Raw genomic sequence first — 27,435 nt, forward strand, 5'->3', positions numbered from 1 at the left:
TTTTCCATTTGTGTCACTAAAGGTTTTTGCAGTGCAGTTTGTATACTGAGTTTCTGTTCCCTGTATTGATGCTGTTTGGCCAACAGAAGGCGATGAGTTACTTCACAACAAGAAGGCTGTTGTCTGAAATATCTGTATTCTGGTATTTTTGTGTTTTTATATAGCTGTATCTGACCGTATGCTTAGCTTAAGTGCATTATATTGAATCACGTTACTGTCACAATATTGTGGAATTTTGACAAAGCTTTCTAATCAAGCCAATAACAACACTGTTCAAGCTGCACATATTTAATTAAGATGGGGAAGAAGAAGAGCTGTCCTCTATATTTGCACTCTTCATTCACTCATACTGTTCACATCAAGCACAGAGCTGCAAGGAAGCTTATTAGTACAGTCCCACGTTGTGCATATTACACATATTGTTGGTCAAATCAAGTTCACTGTTTTTTGTTTGTTTTTTGTTTTGGTGGTTGTTTTTTTTTTTTGTTTTTTTTGTGTGTGCATACTTAATAAACATACATAAATACATGCTAAGAAAATTTAAGGTGGTTCTGAGTGCAAAAAGGTGCCCAACATGGTACTAGCATCACTAAGTCTCTGGTGTGTGTGTGTGTGTGTGTGTGTGTGTGTGTGTGTGTGTGTGTGTGTGTGTAAAAGAATACACAGTGTAAAGTTCAAATATGCTGTAGGACAAGTTGTTTTTTTCAGCCAAAAGCAGAAGCTGGCCTATGCAACAGTGCAACATCGCTTATTGGTGGCAGTGACATCTTCTAGCACACAATGACTGAATTACATTTTAAAAACAGAACAACTGCTGTGAAGTATGGTTGGGTGTGAGGGAGTTATAGATATAAGACCAACCATTTGATGGAAGATGTGCTTCTGTAACTGTTAGAATGAAGATGTGCAGTTTCTGTCCAAAGTAATTGATGGAAATCAGTAAGCTGTGGTGAACCATGAACCAGTGGATTATGCAAACTTCAGAAATCTAATGGCTAGCCTAAGGAGATATTAAGTAAATTAAAACATGGACATTGTAAGCTCTTGCTGCTGTTTGGCCAATAGTGGGCACTGCATTGGTAATCTCTGGCTCTCTTCCATAGTTTGTTTTTTTGTTTTTTTGTCCTGTCTTTGGATGATCGTTGCCCCTCTTGATACTGTTTGAGGTTTCCTCCTCTTAAAAGGGAGTTTTTCTTCCCCACTATTGCCAAGTCCTTCCTCAAAGGGGAATATTTGATTTTTGGGGATTTTCTCTGTATTATTCTGTATTATTGTGGGGTTTCTACCTTACAATAGAAACACTAGGGCTCTCGAAAGTCTCGGGAATATAATAAAGTCTTTTATAGCTCCTAAAACTATATCATTAGGTTTAGTTTCTTTGCTGGACATCTTGTGAAGAAAAAGGAACCTGTCCTCTGAGCTGACATAATATGATTTTACATGTTAACACTAGTTTCTATTGTATATCTGAATGTTTTTTGCTCTGTATTGATCATCCGTCCACGTTATATTTTTTATATAATATATACATATTTATATTCTTTTTTTTCTTTTTCTTTTTTCCTTTTTTTTTTTTTGCCTGTCCCATTTGGATCTTTAGCCATCAGAATTGTTGTCTGAAGGCCAAGAAAGATGCCTAGCGGATTTACTTTATCAATTGGATCATCATGGCCTTGCCATATTGGTCCATTTGACTGACCTTTATTATAATTGTGTATTTATTTGATTAGTTTTTTCGGTTGTTACAAACGGGACAAACATGACATGGGAATAGGACAGGGAGAAAAAATAAAAGAAAGAGAGGGAGAGAAAGAAAAACAGAGGGAAGAAGAGATGTGAGAAATGGGGGGAAGAGAAAAAAAGAAAACACCTGGATCACCTGTATGGGGATAAGAAAAAACAGACGAGAAAACAAACAAAAAAGAGCAACATAATGAATACAACACCATCACAATAAACTAGCTAACAGTAGATAACAGTAGATACTAAGTATTACATGTTATTGTGCAGTACACAAGATCAACAGCGCACAATGTGCTTTGAGGTAGCAGCCAAGAAAAGTGTAGCTTGTTTTCTGTGAAAGCCACCTGTGTGCACACCTGTCTGGATCGGCATGCTTGTGTTCAAAAGGTTTCTCCATGTAATGATCTGCTAGGGAGTGTGGGGAGCCATAGCCCCGTCCCCCAGGGCATGAAGCAGGTATGGACCACATTATATTTCTGCTTTTCATGCAGTACATGCTGGACCATCACCATATCTGCAAAGATTAAAAAACAACAACACACTGACAAATTGTTGCATTGACAAGGAAAAGTGTCTGTTTGTTTTAAGGTATTACCAAGAAAGGAACAGCTGACAACCGAAGTAAATGAGAACAAGCTGCAGACACTGCCACTGAGTTAAAACTGTTGAATATATATCCTGTCACACCAACGCTGTGTGAAAAAAAAAACAACTTCTCTGACCTTGCCTATCATCTATATCAGTAAAAAGCAGAAGTTGGACAAAAAGAGAGAAATGAAAGGCGTGGAAACAACTTTTTTTTTTATGATTCTTTTTAGTTTTAACACAGTGCTATTTTTTGGTGCACAAGTTATGAGAAGCTCAACAGAAAGACTTCAGCAATGGCAGAGCAGAAGTTTAACAACACACCAGTCAATCTAAAACCTAAAAAGCGATGCCAGTCAGAAGGTAAGCTAAGCTAATGCTATTCCTTCTTCTCCCCTGTGCATCATTCATATTCGATGATTAATTATTTTCTTTTTGATCATTTCCTTGTTCCAAGGGTCACCATGTGTAAATACCATACAATTGTAATTTCTGATCATGCACCAGTGCGGGTTGATATCTCATTTCCAATGTGTGCGCAAGGCAATGGTTCTGGAAATTTGATTCAGCATTAATGTAAGATGAGTTTTGAAAATTCATTTGCAAGTTGAATACCACATCAAGCTTTTTCTAGAAATGAATAACACTCCAGATGTTTCAAAATCTAAAATTTGGGAGTCACTAAAGGCATATTTGCAGGACCAAATTATTTCTTTTTCTACTTATAAGAATAAAAAGCAAAATGAACAGCTTCGAGAACTGACAGAGCTTATAGCAAACATTGACACACAATATGCCACCAGCCAAATGCAGAGGGTACTGCTTCAGTCTGAATTTGACACCCTCTCAATTAAAGAAACCAAGAAGCTTTTCACTTAGACAAAGACATCATGTATATGAGCATTGTGAAAAAACATCATCTTTTCACATCAGCTTCGTCAATCCACTACAGCCCAATCTATACCCCACTTACAGTTAGACACAGGTAAGATAGTAACACACCCTGACGGAATTAATGCTGCTTTCAAGCTATTTGATCAGGATCTCTATACTTCCTGCACTGATTATCCAGAGTTGGACTTGGATTCTCTTGTTTCTCAGCAGGGGCCCAAGCGGTTGGTAGGGACGGAGGTTACAGGTCGTAACTTAGTCTCTCTCAGGGAAGAGATTGTCTGTTCCCCCAGGACATTTAAGGACTCTGCTGGCCCCCCTTCACTATCACTACCACCATGTTACAACCTGTCTAGGGCCAGGCAATAACATGAGCGAGACACCCCCCCCCCCCCCCCCCCCCCCCACAAGACCCAATCAGCAACAGGAAGCAAATCCGTTCTTTATAATGTGATTTATTTACAAAGTGATAAAAAGAGGGACAACAAAGCAGGAGTGTCAACACTTCAGGGTGAGCCAAGGCCAAGATAATAAACAAAACAAATCTAAACTGATTCCCACACCACTGACCTAACCAAAACAAAAACCATAAATAAAGACTGCGTCTAACCTCCTCAACTAATTCAAAACAGGAGAAAACTGGTGATCAAAAGAAACAGCAGCTCACCCCTACCCATTCCACTTCCACAACTGTCAAGATAGCACTGCAGCCAGCGGCTGCCACAGGTATACCGCTGGGTCATGAGGAGAAATGCGAGAACCTCCCCCGCCGCGGCATTACAGCCTCATTTTAACGGGCGGGTCCTGCTGCTGGAACCAGTCACGACGGAGTTGTACATCCACGCACCAATCGAAGCAGGGCCCTGGCGCAGCTGAAAGAACAAACGGATACATTGACTGCACAAAATAAACACATAAAATGCAAATTCGTAACAACCATCACTACCACCATCACTAACACCATCACTACAACCTTTATTGCAGTCCTAGCTCAGTCAGTAGTTCTGTTAGTAGCTCAGTCATAAGCTTTGTCACCGGTTCAGGCTCCTGCATTGTCACCCGCCCAGTTACTTGTTCAGTTCTTGGCTCAGACATCAACTCTGTCTCCAGGTCACTCATTAGTTCAGTCACCAGTGTAGTCATGTACTCAGCCATCTGTGTACATGATGTCCCATCTGCTTTTCAGGCTGCAGCCCGAGCTGGGTGTCTGTCTCACACAGCTCAAACTAACTTCACCTCAGCCAGAGGGTTTCCGTACCATCTGGCCGTTTGTCTGTTCCAGCTGGGGGTTTATGAGAACCCAGCCAGCATCATGTCAAGTTAGCTGGGGGTTCTGGAGAGCCCAGCCAGCATCAAGCCATGTCAGCTGGGAGTTCTGGAGAGCCCAGCCAGCATCAACCCAAGTCAGCTGGGGGTTCTGGAGAGCTTGGACAGCATCACGCCACGTTAGTTGGCGGTTCAGGAGAACAGTTTTATCCAGGTGCTTTGTCTCAGCCACAGGACTCCATTCTGTCTGGTCCTAGTCCTGGTCCTGCCTCATCTGGTCCAGCGGTTGCCATGGCACCACCTCGACCATGTCTAGCTCAGCGTGGGCGGCCACCTTCCTGTCTTCTGGCTGGACTTTTTCACTGGTCCAGACAGCCTTCAGACCTGTGTCACTACCGCCGCCTTCCACGCAGCCGGCCTCCGGACCTGTTTTGTTTCCGCCGCCTTCGGCTCGGCCGGCTTCCAGACCTGCTCTGTCGCCGCCACTGCCTTTCATGTGGTTGACCTCTCTCCTGTGTCCAGGCTGCTTCTGCTTTCCACGCAGTCGGCCCCTGGAACGTCTGGACTTTAGAGTTCTGTGCTGCCGTCCCCCGGGTTGACCATCTGAACTACTGAATTATGGATTTTGTGCTTTTGGTCTCCAGAGGTGTTTTTGGACTCTTGTACTCCTGTCTGGAGATCCAGATTTTTATTTTTGTCATGTCTGTGTATTTATCCTCCAGTGTTCAGAGTCGTATCGTCCCTTATTGCTGTGTGTTACTCTCCCGGTGCTTCCTCCTGATCTTAGATCTCCCAGTATAGTTTTGTTTTGTATGCTTTTCCCCTGCCAGCAAATTAAGTCACTGCCTCCGTTAGTCCTGCATTTGGGTCCTTCCCTGCTTGCCTTCACACAGCACATTCACCATGACAGACGGCAGCATTGGGAGCAAAAATAAGTGAGATCACCAGGAGAAATACTATTCACAAGTGCTCTTTGTATGCAGATGACCTCCTTTTGTACATTACAGACCCAGAGGCATCAAATCCTTCAGCTCTGGACCTCATTGGATCCTTCGGCCGTCTGTCTGGTTAAAGATTAACCCTAGCTAAAAGTACACTGTTTCCTATTAATCATCTGCAAAGGAGGCTGATTACTCAACCTTTCATTTTACATTGAAACACTCCTTATTCACCTTTTTAGACAAAAATTTACCCCTATATTAGAGAAAACAAAATCAGATTTGGCACGCTGGTTAGTATCACCCATCTCTTTTGCTCAGCGGGTCAGCAATATTAAAATGTTAGTCCTGCCTCGATTCATGTATCTCTTCCAGATGATAAACCTTTTTCAACCATTTAGATGGACTCATATCATCTTTCATTGGAGACAAAAAAGTTCCAAGAATCCGTAAACCCCTTTTACAGTGTGCTAAGTCGGAAGGGGGCTTGGCCCTACCAAACGTTATGTATTATTATTGGTCTGCCAATATTGTGAACTTATCCACCTGGATGTGGGCTTTTAGGGAAGGCACTGAGCCACTTTGGTCCACCATGGAGCTACATGGAAATCTCACTACATCCCTTGTTGGAATAATGTGTTCAAGCCTACCAGTCAGTCGCAATGTTAATTTTAAAAATCCTGTGGTTAAAAACTCTCTTAATGTTTGGTTTCAGTGTCGACAACATTTCGGTCTGGGGTGATCGCTTGTCTGCTTCCCTATTGCGTCAAGTCATCTTTTTTTTTTACCAGCTTTTACCAGCTTTTTACCAGATGCAGGGTTTGAGGTTTGGTGCAGTAGGGGAATTATCTGTTTCTCTAAATTTGTTTGTTAAAGGATCATTTTTACCTTTTGAAATGTTATCTAAAGATTTTGGAATCCCAAAGACTCACTTCTTTAGATACCTAAAAGTCCATAGCTTTGCAGTTAAACATTTCACTTCTTATCCAAATCTACCTACTGATTGTCTGCTTGAGGACTGTCTGCAATTTATATATATATTTATATATCTATATATATATATCACTCAAATACATAGCATGCTGCAGGATACAAAGGTGGACTTCTTGTCCAAAGACAGACACGGTTGTCTTTGACAGATTTGTTCACATAGTAGTAATTCTTGTTTGTGTGCATATATTATACATTTTCCTGCATCCCTGCAAAGCCAATGTTTGTAATCGCAACTCCAGGTAAACTTTTCTATTTTTTTTTTTTAATGGAAAATTATAAATAAAATTGTCAAAAGAAATACAGTCAATCAACAAAAGCTATTTTCAAACTCAGGTTGTAAATCATGTAGATGAATGCCTAGATCTTTATGTTTTAATCATTTCAGTACATTTCTTTTACTGTTTTTTTACTGTAATAGTAAATGCAAAAAAACCCCTGACAAAAGACAAGTAAGATGTTGAGCTTACTAAAAGTGCTTGCACAAAAGACAAAATTTCCCTTGATAATGCAAGGTGAGGGTCTAAACCTCAACAAACAATCAAAAACTTTTGTGCATTGCAAATAATCAAAATATGCTTTGGAAAATTGTGGTTACTTAGTAACTAATTAATTCCAAATACCCTTTAACCAACAAAACAAATCATATTACTCAGATTAACTAACCTTTCTTAACCAGGCATTTCTTTTTTACCTGCCATTTAAACAGTCTTTGTCTTCTGTTACAACATTGTCATTCAATTTTTTCAGTTAAAACGAAGGAAAACAGCATGTTTGAAGAAATGAACATGAACAATAAAGAAACTAAACGAACTTCTGACACAAATGGTGAGTTATACAAAGCAAATGCAAAACCACTACTTTTACTACAAGGCATCATGCAAAGTACTAAACAGCCTGTCTTACAAACTGGAAGGGTAGAAAATTTGGTGCCTCATAATCTGCAAATGACAGTGACCTCAACAGAAAAACAATAGTTTTTTTGTTAGTCACTTTAACTAACAAACTAGACTTGACATCCACCAAATTATTCACATTGACGACCTTTTTTTTTCTTGCCATGAAATCATTCTTTGTCTTCTGCTACAAGGTTACCCTTTAAGTCTTTCAGTACGAAGGCAGGAAGAAAATTTATATGAAGAAATGAACGTGAAAAACAAAGGAACTAAACAACCATCTGACACAAATGGTGAGTTATACAAAGACAATACAAAACTGCTACTTTTACGACAGGAACTGATATGAAACTTGCTTAGAAACTGGAAGTGTGCTGTTGGCATTTTCCTTACAAGAGCTTAATGACAACATCCTCTCAAATCGCATTTTGATATGTACAGGATTCACTGTTATTGAAGTTTGATCCATAATATGGGCTTCACCTTGGTTTTGTCTCTGAACTTTTTCAAACAGATTTTTCTGTTTTTCCCTAGACAATAACAAAAAAGTTCATTAATTAGAATGGTTTTATGATTATAAAAAGCCAATTGATGATTTTAAGTTGACACAAGCAATTTAGAATCTTAAAAGTAAGAATTAGTTTGATTGTTATAATAAGTATTTATTTCTCCTAGATAAGCAGTGTGCATGTATAAAATCTTGTACATCAGTAACCATTTGCTGGGGTATTCTGTTACTGATCATGGCCCTTCGCATCTATTGTGAGTATAACTTTTAAAATTAGTTCATCTGCAATGTCCGTGTAAAGCCAAAGAAGTGTTACGTTTTGTTTTTCAGTTACCACATTGTTAATTCATAAGAACAAAGACTTATTGAGGAGTCAACTCAACTGGACAAACACCTCCACTGCCTTTGAAACACAGATCAGAGACCTCATTGCAGAAAACCAGAACCTAACAGAACAAATAAAACTCATGAAGATGGAGCTCAGTCTTGGTCCAGGTCAGTGCAGTGTTGATGCCTACTGTCCCAAAGAAAATAACAGTAGGCTCCAAATCTATCAGCTACAAAAATAGGTCATGTCAAATAAATGTGCACTGATGATCTTTATTAATTGATTTTTATACTTGCAGAAAAGGCATGCAAAGCTTGTCAGGAGGGCTGGCTTCCCTTTGAGTCAAACTGCTTTGCAATTAATGATGCTGAACCTCATGAGCAGAAAACCTGGAAAGAAGCTCGAGAAAACTGCAAAGGAAAGATTTCCGATTTGGCTGTTGTAATTAATGCAGCAGAAAAGGTAATAAGAACTGTGGCTCATTAGCACAAATTTATTTAACAAAAATACATTTTCTTTTGATCTAAATACACTCTGTGTCGCAGTGTTTTAAGCAAACGATCTAAATACTCAAACTAATTTGAGTATTTCTGATAACTTTCTCTTTCATCAGAAATATATCAGTGACAAAAGCTGGAAGAGTTCAGGAGAAAATGGATACTGGATCGGTCTGAGAGCTGAAGGTGGGAAATGGACATGGGTGGATGGAAGTTATCTGACTGATAAGTAAGAGAAACTTTGAGTCAATAACAATTTAAAAATATTTTTCCAAATCTGGGATGAATCAATTTTGTTTTATATTAATAATTATCAGCTTTAATCAAACTTGTTTTTTTCTTCAGCTCCTGGATTCAGCAGCCTCCTTCTGATGGTCTCTGTGTAATTTCTGTCCAAAACGAAGGATTTAAATCAGTGAACTGTGACCAGAAGAAACAATGGATTTGTAAAAAGAGACCCTAACTGTTTGAATTAGCACATTTAAACTTCAAATTACTTTTCCAATCTGTAAATATAATTGCATATAAGCAAATAGCCTGCTACACTACTGTGGAGAAGGAATGCTTGCCAATCCGGTGGTAGATCAACTCCCTTCGTTATTCCCTTCTGGGCCGCCCTCTCACCCTCTTTTCACTAGAGGTCTACTATCTATGAGCAACTGGTTCTGGGCTGTTTTGATAACATGACGAAAGCATACTAAGCGTTGCATAAATTATAAGTCATGCCTCTGCTAGTTTCTGTTTCTGATAGACATAAAGATTATTGTTAAAGGTTCAGTGTGTGGCAGGAATTGGACTTAAACATACAGGAAAAGGGAAAAAAGGAACAAACTGAAAAGCAGCTTCACTGATGAACACAAACCAAGTACAAAATAATGAAGGTCAAACACAGATACCAAAAACTGTCACTCTATCAAGAACCCCATCAAAGTTGGAGGAATACAGAATGCACACAGCAAAAGGGAAACATGACAAGTTACGACTGAGATAATATTTACATGATAATGATGATAATGAGGCAAAAGGCAAAGGGTGGGGGGACAGCTGGCACTAATCACAGATAATGGGGCAGGAAGTAGAACCAAAACCAAAGACATACGAACTTGACACAGTGACAGATGATAGCAAACACCGAGATAAAAGTGGATTGACAGGTAATTCACTTATCAACTATGCAATCAGGGAACTAAAGGCACAGATCACAAAACCAATCATAAGTCCCAGGAACCAAAACATAACACCCAAACCAGAAGTCTAAATAATAGAGAATATAGAACCAAACATACAAGATCCGGGTGGTTAGCACTGTTGCCTCACAGCAAGAAGGTCCTGAGTTCGACTCAGAGAAAGCCGTTTTCTGTGTAATGCGAGACAAATTTCTTTAATATCAAAGAATGCTGTCAATGTGATTTTAAAGAAATTCAGTGTTCTGTCATTGTGCTGTTTATTATTGCTGGCACCAGAAAACCGCCGCTGAATAAATCCTGGATTTTTATACACTTCAAATTCTGCAAATAAGTGTCCTCACCAGAAAAACTATAGCATCAGTTATTTAGTATCTTTAAACCACCACAATAGATTTGATTTATTAACTTTTCATTAACCAGGCTGGTTTTTTTTCATGTCCTGAAAATATTATGTGTCTTCTGTTAGAAAGATGTAAACACGTGTATTTTATATGGTTGCACATAAAAGAAATATGTAATGGTGATTTAAATACAATAATTTAATCATTGCATTTCATATAAACTCACACAGCTCTTAAGAGTATGAATACAGTTACTGAAATATGTTTTTGTTTTTTTTCTGCTAGATAAGAAGGCTGGATGCGTTAAATTGTGTCCATCAGTAGTAATGTGCCGGGGAATTCTTTTACTAATCTTGGTCCTCCTACTCTTCTTTGAGTATAGGTTTAAAAATTACTCTTTCATCTGTGTGTAAAGTGTAAAATGTGACTTTTTGTTTGTTTTAATGTTTTGTTTTGGGGTTTTGGGGGGTTTGAAGTTGTTTGTATTAGTTCATAATAATGAACTTTTAATGAAAACTAATCTCAACTTGGTACAAGCCTATTAGAAAAGCTCATGAAACCCAACTGAAGAAAACCAGAACCGTAGGAAGAAAAATAAGGAACTGGAGACAGAGAAGAAACATAACAGAAGAAATACAAAACATGATGACATAATGAGTTCAGTGTTAGTCGATCATAGTGGAGCATTGATGCCTGCTGTCCCAAAGAAATAGCATGTTTGAAATCAATTAGCTACAAAAAGACTTAATACAGTGGAGTATGTGTGAAAAATAGAGATATTATTTATGTTTAGGAAAGTTCACAATTAATGATTATAGGAGAAGTTTTACTGTACACAGAATATGACTGCTGACAGCATTTAGGACAAGACAGAAAAGGATCTAAATTGGCACTGGTTGTTTTTAATTTGTGTCACTAACGGGGTTTTCTTCAGTGCAGTGCAGTTTGTATACTGAGTTTCTGTTCCCTGTATTAATGCTGGGCGGTGCGTTACTTCACATCAAAGAATACTGTAGTCTGAAGTATCAGTATTTTGGTATTTTTGTGTTGTTATATATCTATATCTGACCATAGTCTTAGCTTTAGTGGGTTATATTAAATTAAATTACTGCCACGACATTGTGGAATTTTAATTTTTGATTAAAAAAGTTTTTAATCAAGCCAAGAACAACACTGTTCAAGCTGCCCTAACATGTTTAATCAAGATGAGGAAGAAGGAGGGCTGTCCTCTTTATCTGTCACACTGTTCACATCAACCACAGAGAAACACAGGAAGTTCAATTTATTAGTATAGTCTCATGTTGTGCATGTTGTGTTGGTCAAATCAAGTCCACCGTTTTTTGTTTTGATTGTTTGTTTGTTTGTGTTTAATTTGTGTGCATGGTACTAGCATCACTAAGTCGCTTGTGTGTGTGTGTGTGTGTGTGTGTGTGTGTGTGTGTAAGCTCAGTCTGTGTTATGTTTCCTGTTTTACTTTGAAAGTCCGCGTCTCATGTAAATGCGTCTGGTTTTGCTTCCTTTGTCTCGTTAGGCCTGATTTGCCGCAGCTGTGTTTCCCTCCTGTTACCTATTCCCTGATTGTTCCCTTTGTGTATTTAAGGCCATTGTTTCTCTGTGTCCGTGTTGCGATCTACCCTTATCTAGCTGTGTGGTTGGTCTGTGTAAGTGTATTCTGGAGTCCTAGTTTTATTACCCTTTTGAGTTCAGCATTAAAGCTGTGTTTTGAGTTACTTTCTGTCTCCGGAGTCTGCCCTTTGGCTCCTTCTCCTGCCTACACACAGCTGTTTCGTAACAGAAGATCGCGACCAGAACATGGACCCCGCAGACTGTTCCACCTCGGATTTTGAGGCTGAGATGAAGGGGTTGGTTGATTTGCTGGACCGCATCGCTCAGGCCGGGGGGATGGGGGTTATGGGGGGATGGAAGAGATCTGACTGATAAGTAAGAGAAACTTTGAAACAATAAAGATTTAAAATATTTTTCCAAATCTGGGATAAATCAATTTTGTTTTATGTCAATAATTATGAGCTCTAATCAAACTTGTTTTTTCCTCAGCTCCTGGATTCAGCAGCCTCGTCCCTAAATCAGTGAGCTGTGACAAGAAGAACCAATGGATTTGTAAAAAGAGACCCTAATTGTTTGAATTACTTAGACTTCAGAAGACTTTTGTGATCTGTAAATATTACCATGGAAACTTCTACTCAGGTTTTGTTTTTAAATATTACTAAATAAATAAAGTTAATTATAAGGGTTTTTTTTTTTATTGTCAAGCTGTTATTATTTATAAGTTACTAATAATTAATATAAAAACAACACCCAGCTCGCCCCTGCAGGCGGTTCATCCTTCACCTCTACCAGAGGCCTGGGAGCTTGAGGGTCCTGCGCAGTATCTTAGCTGTTTCCAGGACTGCGCTCCTCTGGACAGAATCTGGGATCTGCTGGAGCCACTCGCCTAGCTTGGGAGTCACCGCACCTAGTGCTCCGATTACCACTGGGACCACCGTTATCTTCACCCTCCACATCTGCATATCAGCATTTAGAAAAATGCAGCAAAAGGTTTAAAGTGTCACTCAGCTATTGTTCTTTGTGTCACTGAAGTCATTGTACTTTGAAAAGATACAGTTGGTATAAGTCTATGTAGCTTCTCACGTATCCAGGCCATGGTCATCAAAGGAGCTTGGAAAGAAAAAGGTGGACTTTTCTTGACGTCATTTTACTTGTCATCTGGAAGCTTCTTCAGGTCTAAGACCAAATGGTGGAGAGCCAAGAAGTTTTGGGTGAAACCATTGTGAGACCTTGACTTGCCCTATAATGTTACCCATTGAGATCAACTGAGGAAAGGTCTGAGTCGGTGTTAGCGCCCACTCACATCTTGCGTCAGGCGTCATGTTAATATTCCTGTCTTATATTCGAGTTCTTTCTTTTTTAGTTCATTTTTATCAAGTCTGTTTATCTGTGAGAGAGAGAAAACACCCATCCCCTTATGGCATTATTTTTGAGCCACTATTCTGAGTGCATGTAAAAAATAAAAAAAATTGCAGGTGTAAGTGTTGCAGTTTGAGGAGAAATTTATTTTGAGCGAAGTAAATTTGCGTGAACAAAATTCATTGCTGCATGCAAAAAATGTATTTCAGTGTTTGCTATTATCCATACGCACACACAATAGCAGCCCCTCTCGCTCAGTGTTTGCATTTGTGCTCACTCGCAATGTGTTGCTTGCGTTCTCAACATTTCTGCCCGTGCGTGCTCAACGCTTTCTGTACACCATTATATTTGTGCCACAAAACCAGCCAATCACAGACTTGGATGCAAAAAAATCTGATTTACAAAACAAAGCACTTCAACATGAAACATATTATTAAATTCTCTCACCTCCCACATAAAAATAAAAACAAAAATGAAAATAAACTGGGCCATTGTCTAGATAAATAGAAAATACATTAGGAAACAAATTTATCCAGCATTAATGTGCAAATGACAGCAAAAGATGAATATAAAATAAAATAAAGTACAATAAACATTTTTCTATTTTAAAAAGAAAATAATAAAAGGTAAACCACACCATGAGTAAAATTTATGTTCACATGTCACATATGCCAATGACCACACTCTTTATCATTTTCCAAACTTCTCCTTTTTTAGAAAAGTTGGTCAAAATTTGGCTTCTTGATCCATCTGCATAGGTATCCACTGGCTCAGGCTAACATTTGACGTGAGAATTAATCAACCCATCGGATGGTTATAGATGTCTTCACTGATGATTATGAATTGATTATACCACAAACACAAACTAAAGTTTCCCTATCATTTCAGTGTAGTTTATATACTACATTTAATGTTTAACCAGTAAACACATGAAGGAGCTCGTCTAGCTACAAATGAACACAAGTGATTTTAATTCTCTCCAAACATACTGAGGCGGAGCTTGAAAATCAGGGGTGCCACACTGGCTGTGAGGCCCTGTGCATCCATTGAGCCCACACATGGCACAAAAGGCTCTAAGTGGCCTCTTCCTATGAGGCAATGAATTAAATGATACAAGAAAAACTACTAAGGAAGCTTTAAGAAACACAATAAGAGGCTCAAATGGTTTACCTGATCTCCAAACTCCCCAGATTCAAATCCAATCATGCATCTGCACGTTGTGCCAGAATAAGCCTGATTCATTAAAATGGACTGCATGCATAAAGCCTAATTTACAACATGGAATCCTGCTCTCAAAAACTGGCATAGATTTAACACTGTCTGTGAAGCTGGATTTAAGAAGTAAGTGCCTAAAGTTAAAGTTTTTAGAACATATTTAGCACCATCTTGTGTCAGGTTGGTTGGTTGCAATAAACAGACTTACATTACACACTTTTGTAATGTCTCTTTGCAGAAATGAGTTTTTATGTTAATAAATATATATATATATAATAAGGATATACTGTCCACTTTCACCCTTAAGCAATAAATGGTTCTTTCATTGTTTGGCTAGCTGTATTGAAATGGGAAAATCCAGTGTAATGTGGACTTTTATTTCTCCCTTCAGACATGTTGGAAGATGTCAGGATTCCCTATCACGCTTTGATTGTCCCATTTCAGTGCAGCTAACAAAACAGAGACAGAGGGTGAAACTGACTTCAACCAACCAACCTGATGGCGTGGCGCTCTGTACTGACACAAGATGGTGCTGAACATGCTCTAAAAACTGCTTCTTAAATCCAGCTCCACAGATAGTGTTACATCAATTCAGTTTTTGAGAGCAGGGCTCCATGGTGTAAATTTGGGCTTATACATGTAGTGTTTCATGTCCAATTTAAGGTCCCATTCAGTAGCACACAGGGCTCAGTTAATCAGCTGCAAATATCCTGGATTAAAACAAACACTATCAGAGATCCAGGGTCAATCACCAAAGAGCTGTTTGGGTGGTATTAGGTTGGTAGCACCTTCTGTTTGATCAGCAGATATCTTAGTAAAGACCTAACATAGATTTACTTTTGTATTTATTTTCTTCAAGCTGATAAGGGCAGGAAAAATGTTTGTTAAACCAAATTGAGGTAATTCGTAATTCTTTCTGGAATTGGATTAAAAATTATTGTCTGAAGTGCTGTGTCTCTATTCTGATATTTTTTATGTTGGGTGATAGTTATTGTTATGAATGTAGATTTTTAGTGTTGATCTCTAATATTTAATGGAATGTAACCTTATCGTTAACCTTTATCTTTTTGACAAAAGTTTTAATTAAGCAAACAACAACTTTATTTAAGCTGCTGTAAGAAATGTGAAGGCTGACAATCATCCATGACCTGGATGTCTGACAACCTTCATAGACAATTCTGTGAATGCTAAAATAATACTTTGTAAAGAATACCGGCAACAATAGAAATTTTACTAAAAAGGTCTGAAAATCATGTTTTTTTTATTGATTTATTTTAGTATATTTTAGTTTAGATGTGCTTTTGCTTGATTTCCATCTAATCTGTCATGATCTGAGCGAGTGTTGGGTTTGTCTCCTCGCACACTGTTCCCCTGGGTCCACCCTGAGGTGTAGCTCAGGTAATCTCCTTCACCTGTGGTGCATCAGCTGCAATTAAGAGGTTGCATTTAAACCCAGTGTCGTCACCTCTCCTTTGCCAGTCCGACAGCTGCCAATGGTGGTAACAAGTTGCATCTCTCCGTTTCCTTTCAGGTCGATGTTTTGCCTTACCTGCTTCTCCTTGTGTTCTCAGTTTTTGACTCATCAGTTACACCGTAAGCACCCAGCTCCCAGCCAGAAATCTCACCCACCACTGAACCTTGCCATCTAAACTTGGATTCTCTTCACCTCTACCGCCTGTCCTCCTGCCCGCTGCCTCGCTGGAAACACTAAACCTCAGGTTGGACAAATACTCAGCTGCTCAGTCTACAATACCCTCCCCAAGCTGGAAATCGGCTTCACTGCATGTAAGCAGTCAAGATCTGTGTTGTAAATACTGACTATGTTGTGTCTGCATCTGGGTACTTTCCTAGTGTTGGCCTCCGGGCCGTTTGTGATGTAATCTTAAGATGTTGCCTGGGCTTCTTGTTTTCAGTCATACTCTGTAGCATTGATGACATGTGCTTGATTCCCAAACAGAGACCTGTGCCATTTTGAATGTGCAGAAGATTTTTTAACATGAGCAGAAATATTTCTGAAGCATATTTAGGCTGTTAAAAGCCACAAGGATATATATTATTTTATGAATAGGTGACTCATACATGTTTAAGCAGGTAACGTCTTCTGACAAGGAAGCCAAAGTCCCCTAACAGCGTACAAACCTTATTTATTTGTTAACGCCTGGCTATTATGTGGTAACTGTGTGATGCTATCATGTGGACCAAAATCTCAGAAAAAAATGTTTGCAGTACTTTGTTGAATCTACTCCAAAAAAGGTAAAAGGTGGTTCAACCAATGTGTATCTAATACATTTTCCAGTGAGTGTATATGTAACACAAAGTGTAGCATTAACAGACAAAAATGGGGCAGCTTCCTTTTTCAGTCAAAAGCAGAAGTTGGTACAAGAAACAGAAGTCAGTTAAGAAAGATAAGAAGCAATAACTTCTTCTATTATGAGGCTCTGTGGCTTTAACACTGTGGCATCTCTGAGTAGAATTCACAAAAGGCTCAACAGAAAGACAAAATAACAATGACAGAGGATGACCCACATAGAAAACAGGTCTGGTCTGGATCTGGTGTCAAGCCGGCACTGCTGGCTGACTTCTGGCATGGTAAGTGGTATGTCAAACAGATGTGTGCCAGGTCTGGCAATGATGCCACTGTTTATTTGATGGTATGTCACATCTGGCCCGATTGTGGTTTGGTTTATGTGGCCCAGGCTCATAGAAAACAGGTCTTCCCTGGATCTGGCATCAAGCTGGCACTTCTGACTGACTGGTGTCATGGCAGGCTGTATGTCGCCCAGATGGGGGCCAGGTCTGGCACTATTTATGTTCCTATTTTCCTATTTTAGTTAGAAGACCCAAATGCCATGTTTCAATACTATACTGCTATGGTAGCAAACGTTTCAAATGCAGGTTTGACAGGTTTGTGAGTGTACACTTTATCCAAAACCTAGTGACGGTTTACTCATGTTTACCACTGTGTGGCTGTATCTCAGGAGCTAGAGCAGGTCACCTACTGATTGGAAGGTCAGTGGTTTGATCCCTGGCTCTGGATCTCTGTCAAGAGTGTGAATGTGTACAAATCTAGTTAGGAAGAGAAAGTGTGTGATTGGGTGAATGTAACATGTTGTATAGAGCACTTTAAGTAATCAGGGAGAGTAGAAAAGTGTTATACTATCAGAAAAGTGTTCACTGTCTGAACAGAGTTTCGTCATGTTATTTTGCACTATTATGTTCCGGCACATGTTGTTATTACATGGCTTGATTAAGGTACACATTAGGCTGACACCTGGGGCCAGAGCTGAAACTGTTCTGGGCCAGCACAGGACCACCAGTGTGTCTGCAACTGGCTTTGTGCTGAAACCATGTGTGCATTAATTCTGGCAAACCAGATCTGGGCCACCAAAGGGCCATCATTCTTTGTGGTATGTGGGCCATGTGCAAGCACATTTTGTGGGCCAAATCCGGGCCATACCAATTTTGCTATGTGGGGACATTAACTGCACTTCGTGGGTAGTTAAAACGAACAGTAAGTCCAAATCAAGAAATATGTATACAGGGAGACAACTTCATCAGTTTTAGAAGCCACTGAGGTCAACCTGAGACACATTCATGTGGATGCGTATTTTACACATACCACCTCAACATTGTGACCAAAAGACAGCTAGAAGATGTGACAGTGATGAAGATGCTAAGAAGAGTAGAAGAGAAGATGTCAAGTTGTCAGGATTTGCAAGATTTGAATTACATTGAATTGTTCTGAATTCCTTTATTGTCATTGTACACAGTACAAAGAGATTCAAAGGCAGTACTGACCATTTATGCTGTACTGACCAACTCAGCAACACCAAAAGAGCTGAAAGACAACAGAAGACAACTAAAGTGCATTACAGAATTGTCTATGAAGGTCATGTTAATCTAAGAAGCTTGGGAAGAAAAGAGACAAGACTTCTTTAAACATGTTTTCTTTCCAAGCTCTGAACAAAGCTTGAAAATGCATTACAGAATTATTTCCATGGTCAAGAAAAACAGCTTAACATCTACACATCAAGAAATTCTTGGCAAGGCAGGTGTATTACTGTCAAAGTCTACAAACAAGATGAAGAGGAAAAACTGTAATGAAATATGTAATATGTAACCATATTAATTTGACACAGCGACAAAAGACAAACACAGGGGAAAGACTGGAGGAAAAGAAGGGAACACAAAAGGGAACTAGCAGACCTATCAACAAAACCAAAAAAAAGACTAAAGGCATGAAATATAAAAAAAAAAAAACTCGTAAATGGAAGGGAACATGAACTCAAACCATTAATAAAAGACTAAACCCTGATCATGATCCGTTTTTTACAACAAATAATGAATACACAAAAATTAAGAAAGAGCAAACATGAAAACATAACTGACTCAGCGTGACACATGGAACACATGGAACACAAGGGAGGCACAGTAACAAAACTTAAGAACTAGAAAATATAACCAGTAACTAAATCAAAGACTATTAATGATCAAAAACATAAACACTGGGTCACCAGACCTAGAACCATGACACATTATATTACATTCATTGTCACATAATTAGATACAACTCTTCAACTTCTCATTCATGCAGATGTGCAGCCAACAAGTCTCGAGTAACTGTGTAATGCCATCATGTCAATATGGACCAAGATATCAGAGAAATTTTTCAAGCACCTTGTTCAATCTACACCACGAGAAAGTGCTTTTGGTAACTACAAGCCTCATTCACCCAGTCGCACACAGGTTTATACAAGTGCTTTTTTTCAATATCCAAGTGTCTTGTATGATGACACTCACACACAGTCACACTCAAGCAGATGCATTGGGGGAAATTTGGAGATCAGTATCATGCCCAACATCCAGAATGGAGAAGACGGGGGGTCAATTTAACTTTCTCCAATGAGCTACCACAGCTGCCCCAGTACACCACATAGTGTATCTAGTAGAATTTCTGGTGACTCATGTGGTCTATCCTGAGATAATCCCAGTCCCTAAAGTGATAATGTCTTTATTTGAACGGTTATTATATAACATGCTATTTTTTTGACTCTAACATATTTTTGATGGTGTTGTGACTCTGCTTTGCATATATTGTTATAGAAATCACTTTCCAGTATGTACACTGCCTCCAGTATATTTTCACAACTTTGAGGTTTATACTGATCATGACATGCATGCAAATTATTTTCACACCCATAAGGAGAAGTTGGCAATAGAAACAGACATGACACGTCAGAAGATTCAACCTTGTCTCTTATTTTGGTTCCCTGTGGCTCTTATAAAGGGCTATTTCTCTGTCTACAAGTTACACGAAGCTCAACGGAAAGTCTGCAAGGATGGCAGAGGAGGAAGTTAGCTATGCCACAGTCAAATTCAAAAAAAAGAAACATTCAACAAAAGGTAAGTTTTTCCAATGCACTGCATCAAAAATATATTCTAAGCTACTTATGATGAATAAAATTGCAAATTTACTTAATGTTGATTTGTTTTAAACAGTTTTCTGCCGTAACAATGACTAGAAAAAATATCAGTAGAAATCAGCAAATAAGATCTTGAGCTAAGTAGGATTTTTACACTGATATTTTAAGACCTTGGTGCCTGAACCACTTCAACTAGTGGCTTGGGGATCTGACTTGAATGTGTCCTAGATGCCTCTTAGGTGAGGTGTTTCTGGCATGAAACTCTGTGACAGACACAGAAAACACTGGAGAGTTTACGTCTCAGCTTGCTTGGAACATCCTGTTTTTTTCCACCAAAAGGAATGGAGGAGGTGGCTGAGAGAGAGGTCTGTCCATCTCTGCTTGGACAGCTCCCAGCACAACCCCAGTTAAGACACTGAATTGTGTCAACACTGAACAAATAGCTGTCCAAAATAATTAAATAAGCATTTGCATGAAAGCAAACATCCAATATTTCAATACAATAAGGTTTAGAAAGCCTTGTTATATGATATCTTATGAATGCCAATCAACCTTTCAGTTAAAAAGGAGGAAACGGTTTATGATGAAGTGGAGGTGAAAATGAGCAAAGGAGCAAATGAAGCAAAGGAACAAACTCCGGACACAAACGGTGAGTTGAAAAAAGAAAACACAAATCCACCGTAAATAAATGTCCAATACAGTGAAAATGTCTAAAACTGTCAGTACAAGAAGGTGTGACGACGAGTACTGATGAGTTTGGGTGTCTTTCAAACTGGAGCATTTCCCTAACAGGGATTTAATGAAGAGACATGAAGTATCCTGAGTTTTACAATTAGATTCAAACAGTGGACGTTCTTCTCTTACAATCATTTTTACCAAGGTTTTTGAAGGACAAGTGGTATTTAACAGTTTAATAATAAAATGATTTTATCATTCATGCTCATAGTTAGGAGATGCTCCTTATAAGGTGTACGTTCCAAAAGATGGAGAACAGCATGAGTTACATTGTGTAAACGCGCATTTCAAAGCTGATATGTGGCTTCAGCTGTTCCAGACACTCAAATGAAGTGCTTCCTGTTTTTTAACTAACCGCTGTGTTTAAAATGCCATCATTTGAGACAGCGAGACAAAAAGGAAATGTTGGACTTATAAATAGCAACATTGAATAATCAATTAACCAATAAGCAAATAGATAAAACAATATATTTCTGTTATTTAGATTTTTATGCCAGACAAGAAGAACGTTTACTTCAGTTTCATTGCCCTACATGAATAAAATAAGTATTTCAATGTTACAATATTTGTTTTAAAGTGGACATGAGACACCCTTCTCTCTAAAGAAAAAAAAACGATCATAGATTTAGCACTGTCTACAAATCTGGATTCAACAAATAAGTGTTTAAAGATTTTAGAGCATGTTTAGCGCCATCTTGTGCCAGCATAGAACATGATGTCACTGGGTTGGTTGCTGGAAAGTTGTGTCAGCAGGGTTCATAATTCACAGCTGTCACGTGGGTTATCAGGATGTATACTAGTTTCCAGAAGAGCTCCGCAAGCATGTGTGAATAAAAAATGACAAAACTGCATCTTTGGTCATTAGTTTTCAAAAATACATTGAGCTACAATAGTTTATATATCATAGTGAGGTATGTGTATTTCAATCTTTGTACATTCATAAGTCATATATTCAAAGGTTTGTTTTAACTGCTAGCCTCTTACATACATTTTTTTTAAGTTCCCACTTTGGATTTCCACTTTAACAGAATAGCTATTTTGTCATTTAAGGCACTTTTAAAGATCTCTAGAAAGGACAGAATGAGAGTGACAGGTGACTATCAGTGATGACAGAATAATGTTTCATTGCACTAGCATGAGGGTAAACGCATCTTCTTGGTAAACACATTACACATACAGTAACAATAATAATAAACTGTCTTGTTTTTGCGTAACAGTGGCAGAAATTTCTCTTTCTCACATGTTAAGAAATCTGATAAATTAGAAGAAATCCAAACGTTCTCTTGTTTCTTATTATAGTACAACACGTTACTGGTTAATTTCACAGTGTCAGCTAACTAGTGACCAATAACTCAGCAGAAAACAAGGACACTAGAACTAAAACTATTTATGATGGTTGCTCCCAACCCTGTCTGCAATGAGCTTTATGTTAAAAAGAAAAGAAAACAAAGCTCCATCTCTTAAGAAGTAGTTTTTAGTTGTCTGCTAGTTAGCGATTAGCACCTTATTTATGCAATAAAGTGTTCGCTCTTTCCCAAAACACATGTAGACAGTTTATGGCAGAACTGATTACCATATGCGCATCACACCATAAATGTAACTAAGTTTCTCACCGAAGTGTGATCGGGAATCCTAACATCCATCAGCATGTCCACTGGGAAAAGATTGCCTACAAGATTGATTGGCACACTTTTTGGAAACCTTAATTTCTTATTTAGATTTAGGAATCGTTAGCTCACATTATCTCACTGAGCATATTTCTTAACAATAGAAGTGAGAAAAAGCGAAGTTCGATTGTAAACACTGTTTTGTTTTTTTTCATGCTGTCATGCTGTCAGGACTTCCAATCATGTTCGACATAAAACATGCCAGGGGCTGCCACAAAGAGTTTTTTAAGACAATTTTTTTGTTTTAGTGTCCTTGTTTTCTACTGAGATATCACTTCTGTCACTAGTTAACTAAGATAAACTAATGTAAGTCTATTAACAACAGCCAAGCAGCGCGGTGATGTCACGCTCTAAACTGGCACAAGATCCTGCTAAACATGTTCTTATCTCTAACTTCAAACAGTTATTTCTTGTCAGTTACTTCTTTGGCTTCACAGACACTGTTACATCTAGTATAGTTTTTTACATATGGGCTCCATGGTGTAAATTAGCTCCAATAAATGTGTTTCATGTCCACTTTTAAACTATTTGACATTTTTATCAAGTCTTCACTAACTCAAGACTATAAATATTTTGCCAGACAAGACATCAGACAGAACTATGAGCAGACATGGCCACTATAAACAGTTGGCTTGTTGTTTGGGAATCATTTGTGTCATGTTGGTGTTGGGCATCATAGCAGTCACTGTCTACCGTAAGTATGAAAAAGATCATTTCATGTATAAAAGATGTGTTTATTATCATTATTAGGAGTAGTAGTATTATTGTTGTTGTTGTTGTTGTTATACAAATTCCACATTTCTTGATCAGGACAATTTCAGCTATGATTTTTGAAATGTTTTGTTACTCATATAACTGGTTTATTTTTAGAGGCAACCTCTAACAACGATATTTTGACAGACACTTAGAAAATATTCTTTAACAACAATGAATGAGGCCAATGTGGATTTGAAGACAATCTACAAGGAATCCAGAGTACAAATACAGAGACAAATCTGAAAAGCACAAAGATAGCTATTAATGCCCAAAAATTGGGAAACCTGAATTAGAACAGACAGAAGATGTTTTGAACAGTGATAAAATTACAGAAACAAAATGGAAAAAGAAATAAAACAACATAATGGAATTTCTTTAGGGGCTTTAATAATAAGTTTGCACATTATTAACTGACAATTACTGAACTCGCCTGAAGCGGTTAGAAGAAAACCAAACAGCTAACTGTTGCCAATCACAAACTGATAGATCTATACTGCAAACTCAGCTCAGACACTGAAGACTTGAGGAGGAACCAAACCAACCTCATTCTCCAGATTCACAACCTGACACGAGACTGTACTCTCTTGGAAAAACAACTTGCAGAAAACCAGGAGCTCAAAAAGAAAAATGAGGAGCTGGAGACAGAAAAGAAAAACCTAATAGAAATAATACAACAGATGACGACACCATGGATTGAGCTCAATGTTAGTCGAGCTCAGTGGAGCATTGATGCCTACTGTCCCAAAGAAAAAAATAGTATGTTCCAAATATATTTGTACAAAATTACCTAATTTAACATAGATATGCACTGATGTTGTTTATTAACCGTTCTCTATTCTTGCAGACAGAAAATGTAATGCTTGTCAGGCTGGTTGGTTATATTTTGAGTCCAGCTGCTATGTAGTTCATAATGTTAAACCTGCTGAATGGAAAACCTGGGAAGAAGCTCGAGAAAACTGCAGAGAAAAGAGTTCAGATTTAGCTGTTGTTATTAATGAAGAAGAAAAGGTACTGAGAAAACTGTGGGACACGTTATGACAGACTTCATGAAAATAAAAATATAATTTCTTTAGATTGAAAGCTTTCTTAGAGCAAATTGTTTAAATATCTCTGACAACTTTCTCTCTGTCCTCAGAAAAATGTCAGTGAAAAGAGTTGGAAATATGATGAAAACAAAGGATACTGGATTGGTCTGAGAGTTGAAGATGGGATATGGAAGTGGCTGGATGGAAGGAATCTGACTGATAGGTAAGACACACTTTGAATCAATAGAAATTTCAAGTATTTCCCAAATCTGTGATAAATCAATTGCAGTGTACCAGTGTCCATCAGCCTTGAGCAGAATTCTTGTTTTCCTCAGCTCCTGGATCAACCAGCCTCCTTCTGATGGTCACTGTGCAATCTCTGTACAAGACGAAGGATTTAAATCAGTGAGCTGTGCTGAGAAGAACCCATGGATCTGCAATAAGAAAGCTTTGTCTGTTTGAATACTGCAGTAAAACCTCAGAGGACTTTTGGATAGTCTCAGTCTCAAAATATAATATTAATGATGATATTATTAACTGGTCAACAGAGGGCACTGCATTACTTCAGATCAAACAGTTGTTCCCTGAAATATCTGCACTGAGATCAGCTACAGAGCAGCAGAGAAGAACAGGAAGTTCAGCTTATAATTGAAGTCTCATGTTGTGTATTTTGCATATTGTTATCATATCAGCTTGACTTTTTTTAGTGTTGATAGTAAAGTTTTGATTTTATTCATTTACATTGATTGAAATGAAATTATGGATCCATCCTGCACCAGCTCAGCCTGGTGGTGGTGCTGTAAGGGTTTGGGGGGTATTTTCTTGGCACACTTTGGGTCATTTATGTCAACTGAGCATAAATAAAAATGGCACAGTCCACCTGTGTATTATTGTTGAACATGTCCATCTCTTCATACCCACAATTCTTTTGGCTGATTCCAGCCAGATAAAACACTATGTGAGTTCACTATAGTCAAACTGCCTCCACAGTCACCAGACTTCAGTCCAGTATCAACCTTTCAAAAAGATTTCGAAAATATGTTTTTTTATTTGGAATTTAAAAAAGCTTTTTTAAATGAGTTAAATGTTAAATGTTTTTATTCAGAGGTTAATCTTTTTTTTATCGATTTGTGATTTAAGTATTTATTCATGGATGAATAATTCATTTTGAAATATTGATTTATAAATAGTGTTTTTATTCTAAATTAAACTATTAAAAAAGTATAACTTACTTTATTGTCACGGTTCTGGGTCAGTTTGACCCAGTATTTTGAGTTATGCTTTTGGTGCGTTTTGCATTTTGGATTCTTTTCTTATTATGATGATAATGATGATTATGACTCTATGTTTCGGTTATTCTTGTTTAGGGATTAGTTCGTAGGTTTTTGTGTTCTCATGTTTATTGCAGGTTTAGTTCAGTGTCTAGTCTATCTCTCTGTGTCGTGTCTGCGTGTTTGTTTAGTGGTGTCTTGTTTCCTGTTTTACTCTGAAGGCTCATGTTCCCGTCTTATGTCAGTGTTTCTAGCTTTGTTCCTCCTGTCTTATCAGGTCTTATTCCTCCCAGCTGTGTTCCCCTTCTGTCTCTAATTTCTTGATGACTGCCTCAGTGTATTTAAGCCCAGTGTGTCTTTGTGTCAGTGTCAGATCGTCTGTTAGCCTCACCTCGTATTTTCGTAGTGTCCCTTATTGTGACACTGTGTTTCATAGCCTGCTTAGTTACTCTGTGTTTATAGTTTTTTCCATAGTTCCTTCACAGAGTGCCTTAGCCTTTTTAGTTTACACAGTGTTCTCTGTCTTCTTAGTTTTCCCAGTTTCAGTGTCCCCAAGTGTTTTTGTTATGCCTGCAGCCACAATAAAGGCTTGCCTTATTTTGGAAACCTAGTTCTGTCTCCACCGTGTCTGCTCTTGGGTCTACCTCATTCCTCACGCCGGCGTGCCCCGCCGTGACACTTTATTAATGTTTAAATAAATAGAATCATTTAAAACCCATTCATAAATAAATTTACAGATGCACATTATATTATAAACAATATTATTATTTAGCACAGGAGTCTTTATTTCTCTTGTGGTCCTACATAAAAATAGCACAAAGTATGTGGAAGTAGTCAAAGGCCAAAGAATGTGTGGAGCACAATTTCGTGAGTGCTAGCTTGAATTTACATTTAAATGCTGTGTAACATTCACACAATAATGTTCCTGTTTCTCTTTATTATTCTAGTTGCTTCTGCATGTTTGTGTGGCTTTTAACCGCTTCCACATACTTTGTGCTAATTTCATGAAGGACCACAAGAGTCTCGCACATCGAAATAAAGAATCCTGCGCTTCACAGCATTAACACAGCTAAATCTAAAGTTGACTAAGCTGACTAAAGTTATCATGTTTTTAATGGTGAGAGCTGCTCCACATGGTTTAAAAAGTGTCTTATTTGCCTTGACACATCTATTCTCTTCCCCACAAGCATCAACATTTTGTCATTTTTTTTCATGAAAAACAGGGAGCATGGGAGTTGGTTTCCTTATTTTGAGGCTTAGTTTGAACTTAAGCAGGTTTTCTTGACTAATATATACATGTCTAAATGCAATGAGTTGATGCCTTGTGGTTGGCTCATTAGTTCTGTTTGGTGTGGGGAATTCACATTATGGACTTCCAGCTGGCAAATCTGCAGCAAGTGTAAGATGTTATCATAATAATAGTAATCTCAGGAATATTTCTTGGACCTTGTTGAAGAATTAATGGAGTTATAAAGGCAAAGCCAATGTCATCTCAGGACAAGCAATGTGTGCCTAATAAAGTGTCCAGTGAGTGTATATGACAAAAGCAGAGGTTAGTTAGAAGAGACAGAGTTACACTGGTGAAGCAGCAGTTTATTATCATGCTCTGTGGTATTTCTCAGTGTACAAGCCACAAGAAGTGTCTAGTCACTGGTACATAAGAACACCCGGTCTTCAGTTTGAAGCCATATATGGAATCATCTTACATTCTCAGTTAAAAGCAGAAGCTGGTATAAGACAGACTGGGCACTGAGGAAGTTTATTATGATGCTCTGTGGTATTTCTCAGTGTACAAGCCACAAGAAGTGTGTCTAGTGACTTGTAGATAAGAACACCCCGTCTTCAGTGTAGAGCCATAAAAGAATGTAAGATTCAACACATCTCACATCCTCACGCAAAAACAGAAGCTTATTGCTATTATGATAATTATTATGTTCTATTGTTTAAACGCAGTGCTATTGCTCAGTGTACAACTCCCAAACAACTCAGCAGCAGGACGGTAACTACGGCAGAGGAGAAGGTCATATTAAGAACTAACAAATGAACACAATCAGCAGGTAAGCTGAGCTTTTCAAATGCAGTGTATCAAAAAAAGATTTTCTAAAACTCAGGGCTATTGATGTGAATCAAAGTCTGCATCTCTATGTGATTACTGTTTCAAGTCATGTTGGTTTAGGTGATGTTTTCTTCAGTAATAGTAAAGAGTAAAAAAAGACTGTAAGCAAATCCAGTGGGTCAGATACTGAGA

At 38.2% G+C, this 27,435-nt stretch overlaps 2 protein-coding genes and 2 long non-coding RNA genes across 5 annotated transcripts in view; all 4 read left to right on the forward strand.

The window, feature by feature from the left end:
* LOC113032138 (uncharacterized) overlaps positions 1 to 24,684 on the forward strand; it is a 53,681-nt gene extending 28,997 nt beyond the window's left edge. The window contains exons 6-7 of the mRNA XM_080308469.1: positions 24,027 to 24,139; positions 24,252 to 24,684. Of these exons, the coding sequence (XP_080164595.1) occupies positions 24,027 to 24,139; positions 24,252 to 24,378 (240 nt within the window). The 3' untranslated portion in view covers positions 24,379 to 24,684. The remainder of the gene's footprint in view (positions 1 to 24,026; positions 24,140 to 24,251) is intronic.
* Positions 2,596 to 9,417, forward strand: LOC113032258 (C-type lectin domain family 12 member B-like). Its single transcript, XM_026185055.2, has 8 exons — positions 2,596 to 2,691; positions 7,164 to 7,241; positions 7,504 to 7,602; positions 7,985 to 8,071; positions 8,148 to 8,312; positions 8,444 to 8,607; positions 8,759 to 8,871; positions 8,988 to 9,417. The coding sequence occupies exons 1-8, from the start codon at positions 2,625 to 2,627 to the stop codon at positions 9,103 to 9,105; spliced, it is 891 nt and encodes a 296-aa protein (XP_026040840.2). The 5' UTR covers positions 2,596 to 2,624; the 3' UTR covers positions 9,106 to 9,417.
* LOC145432027 (uncharacterized) lies at positions 11,932 to 12,418 on the forward strand. Its single transcript, XR_013912371.1, has 2 exons — positions 11,932 to 12,111; positions 12,226 to 12,418. It is a non-coding gene; the product is annotated as an uncharacterized LOC145432027 (long non-coding RNA).
* LOC113032261 (uncharacterized) lies at positions 15,675 to 23,567 on the forward strand. Of its 2 annotated transcripts, XR_013912289.1 has the most exons (6): positions 15,675 to 15,806; positions 15,882 to 16,095; positions 19,598 to 19,713; positions 20,293 to 20,382; positions 22,716 to 22,829; positions 23,378 to 23,567. It is a non-coding gene; the product is annotated as an uncharacterized LOC113032261 (long non-coding RNA). The 2 variants fall into 2 exon arrangements; XR_013912288.1 differs by having other exon boundaries at positions 15,799 to 16,095.
* Positions 24,685 to 27,435: the final 2,751 nt, after the last annotated feature.

The sequence above is a fragment of the Astatotilapia calliptera genome, chromosome 11, assembly GCF_964374335.1.
Source record: "Astatotilapia calliptera chromosome 11, fAstCal68.1, whole genome shotgun sequence".
Classification (NCBI taxonomy): Eukaryota; Metazoa; Chordata; class Actinopteri; order Cichliformes; family Cichlidae; genus Astatotilapia; species Astatotilapia calliptera.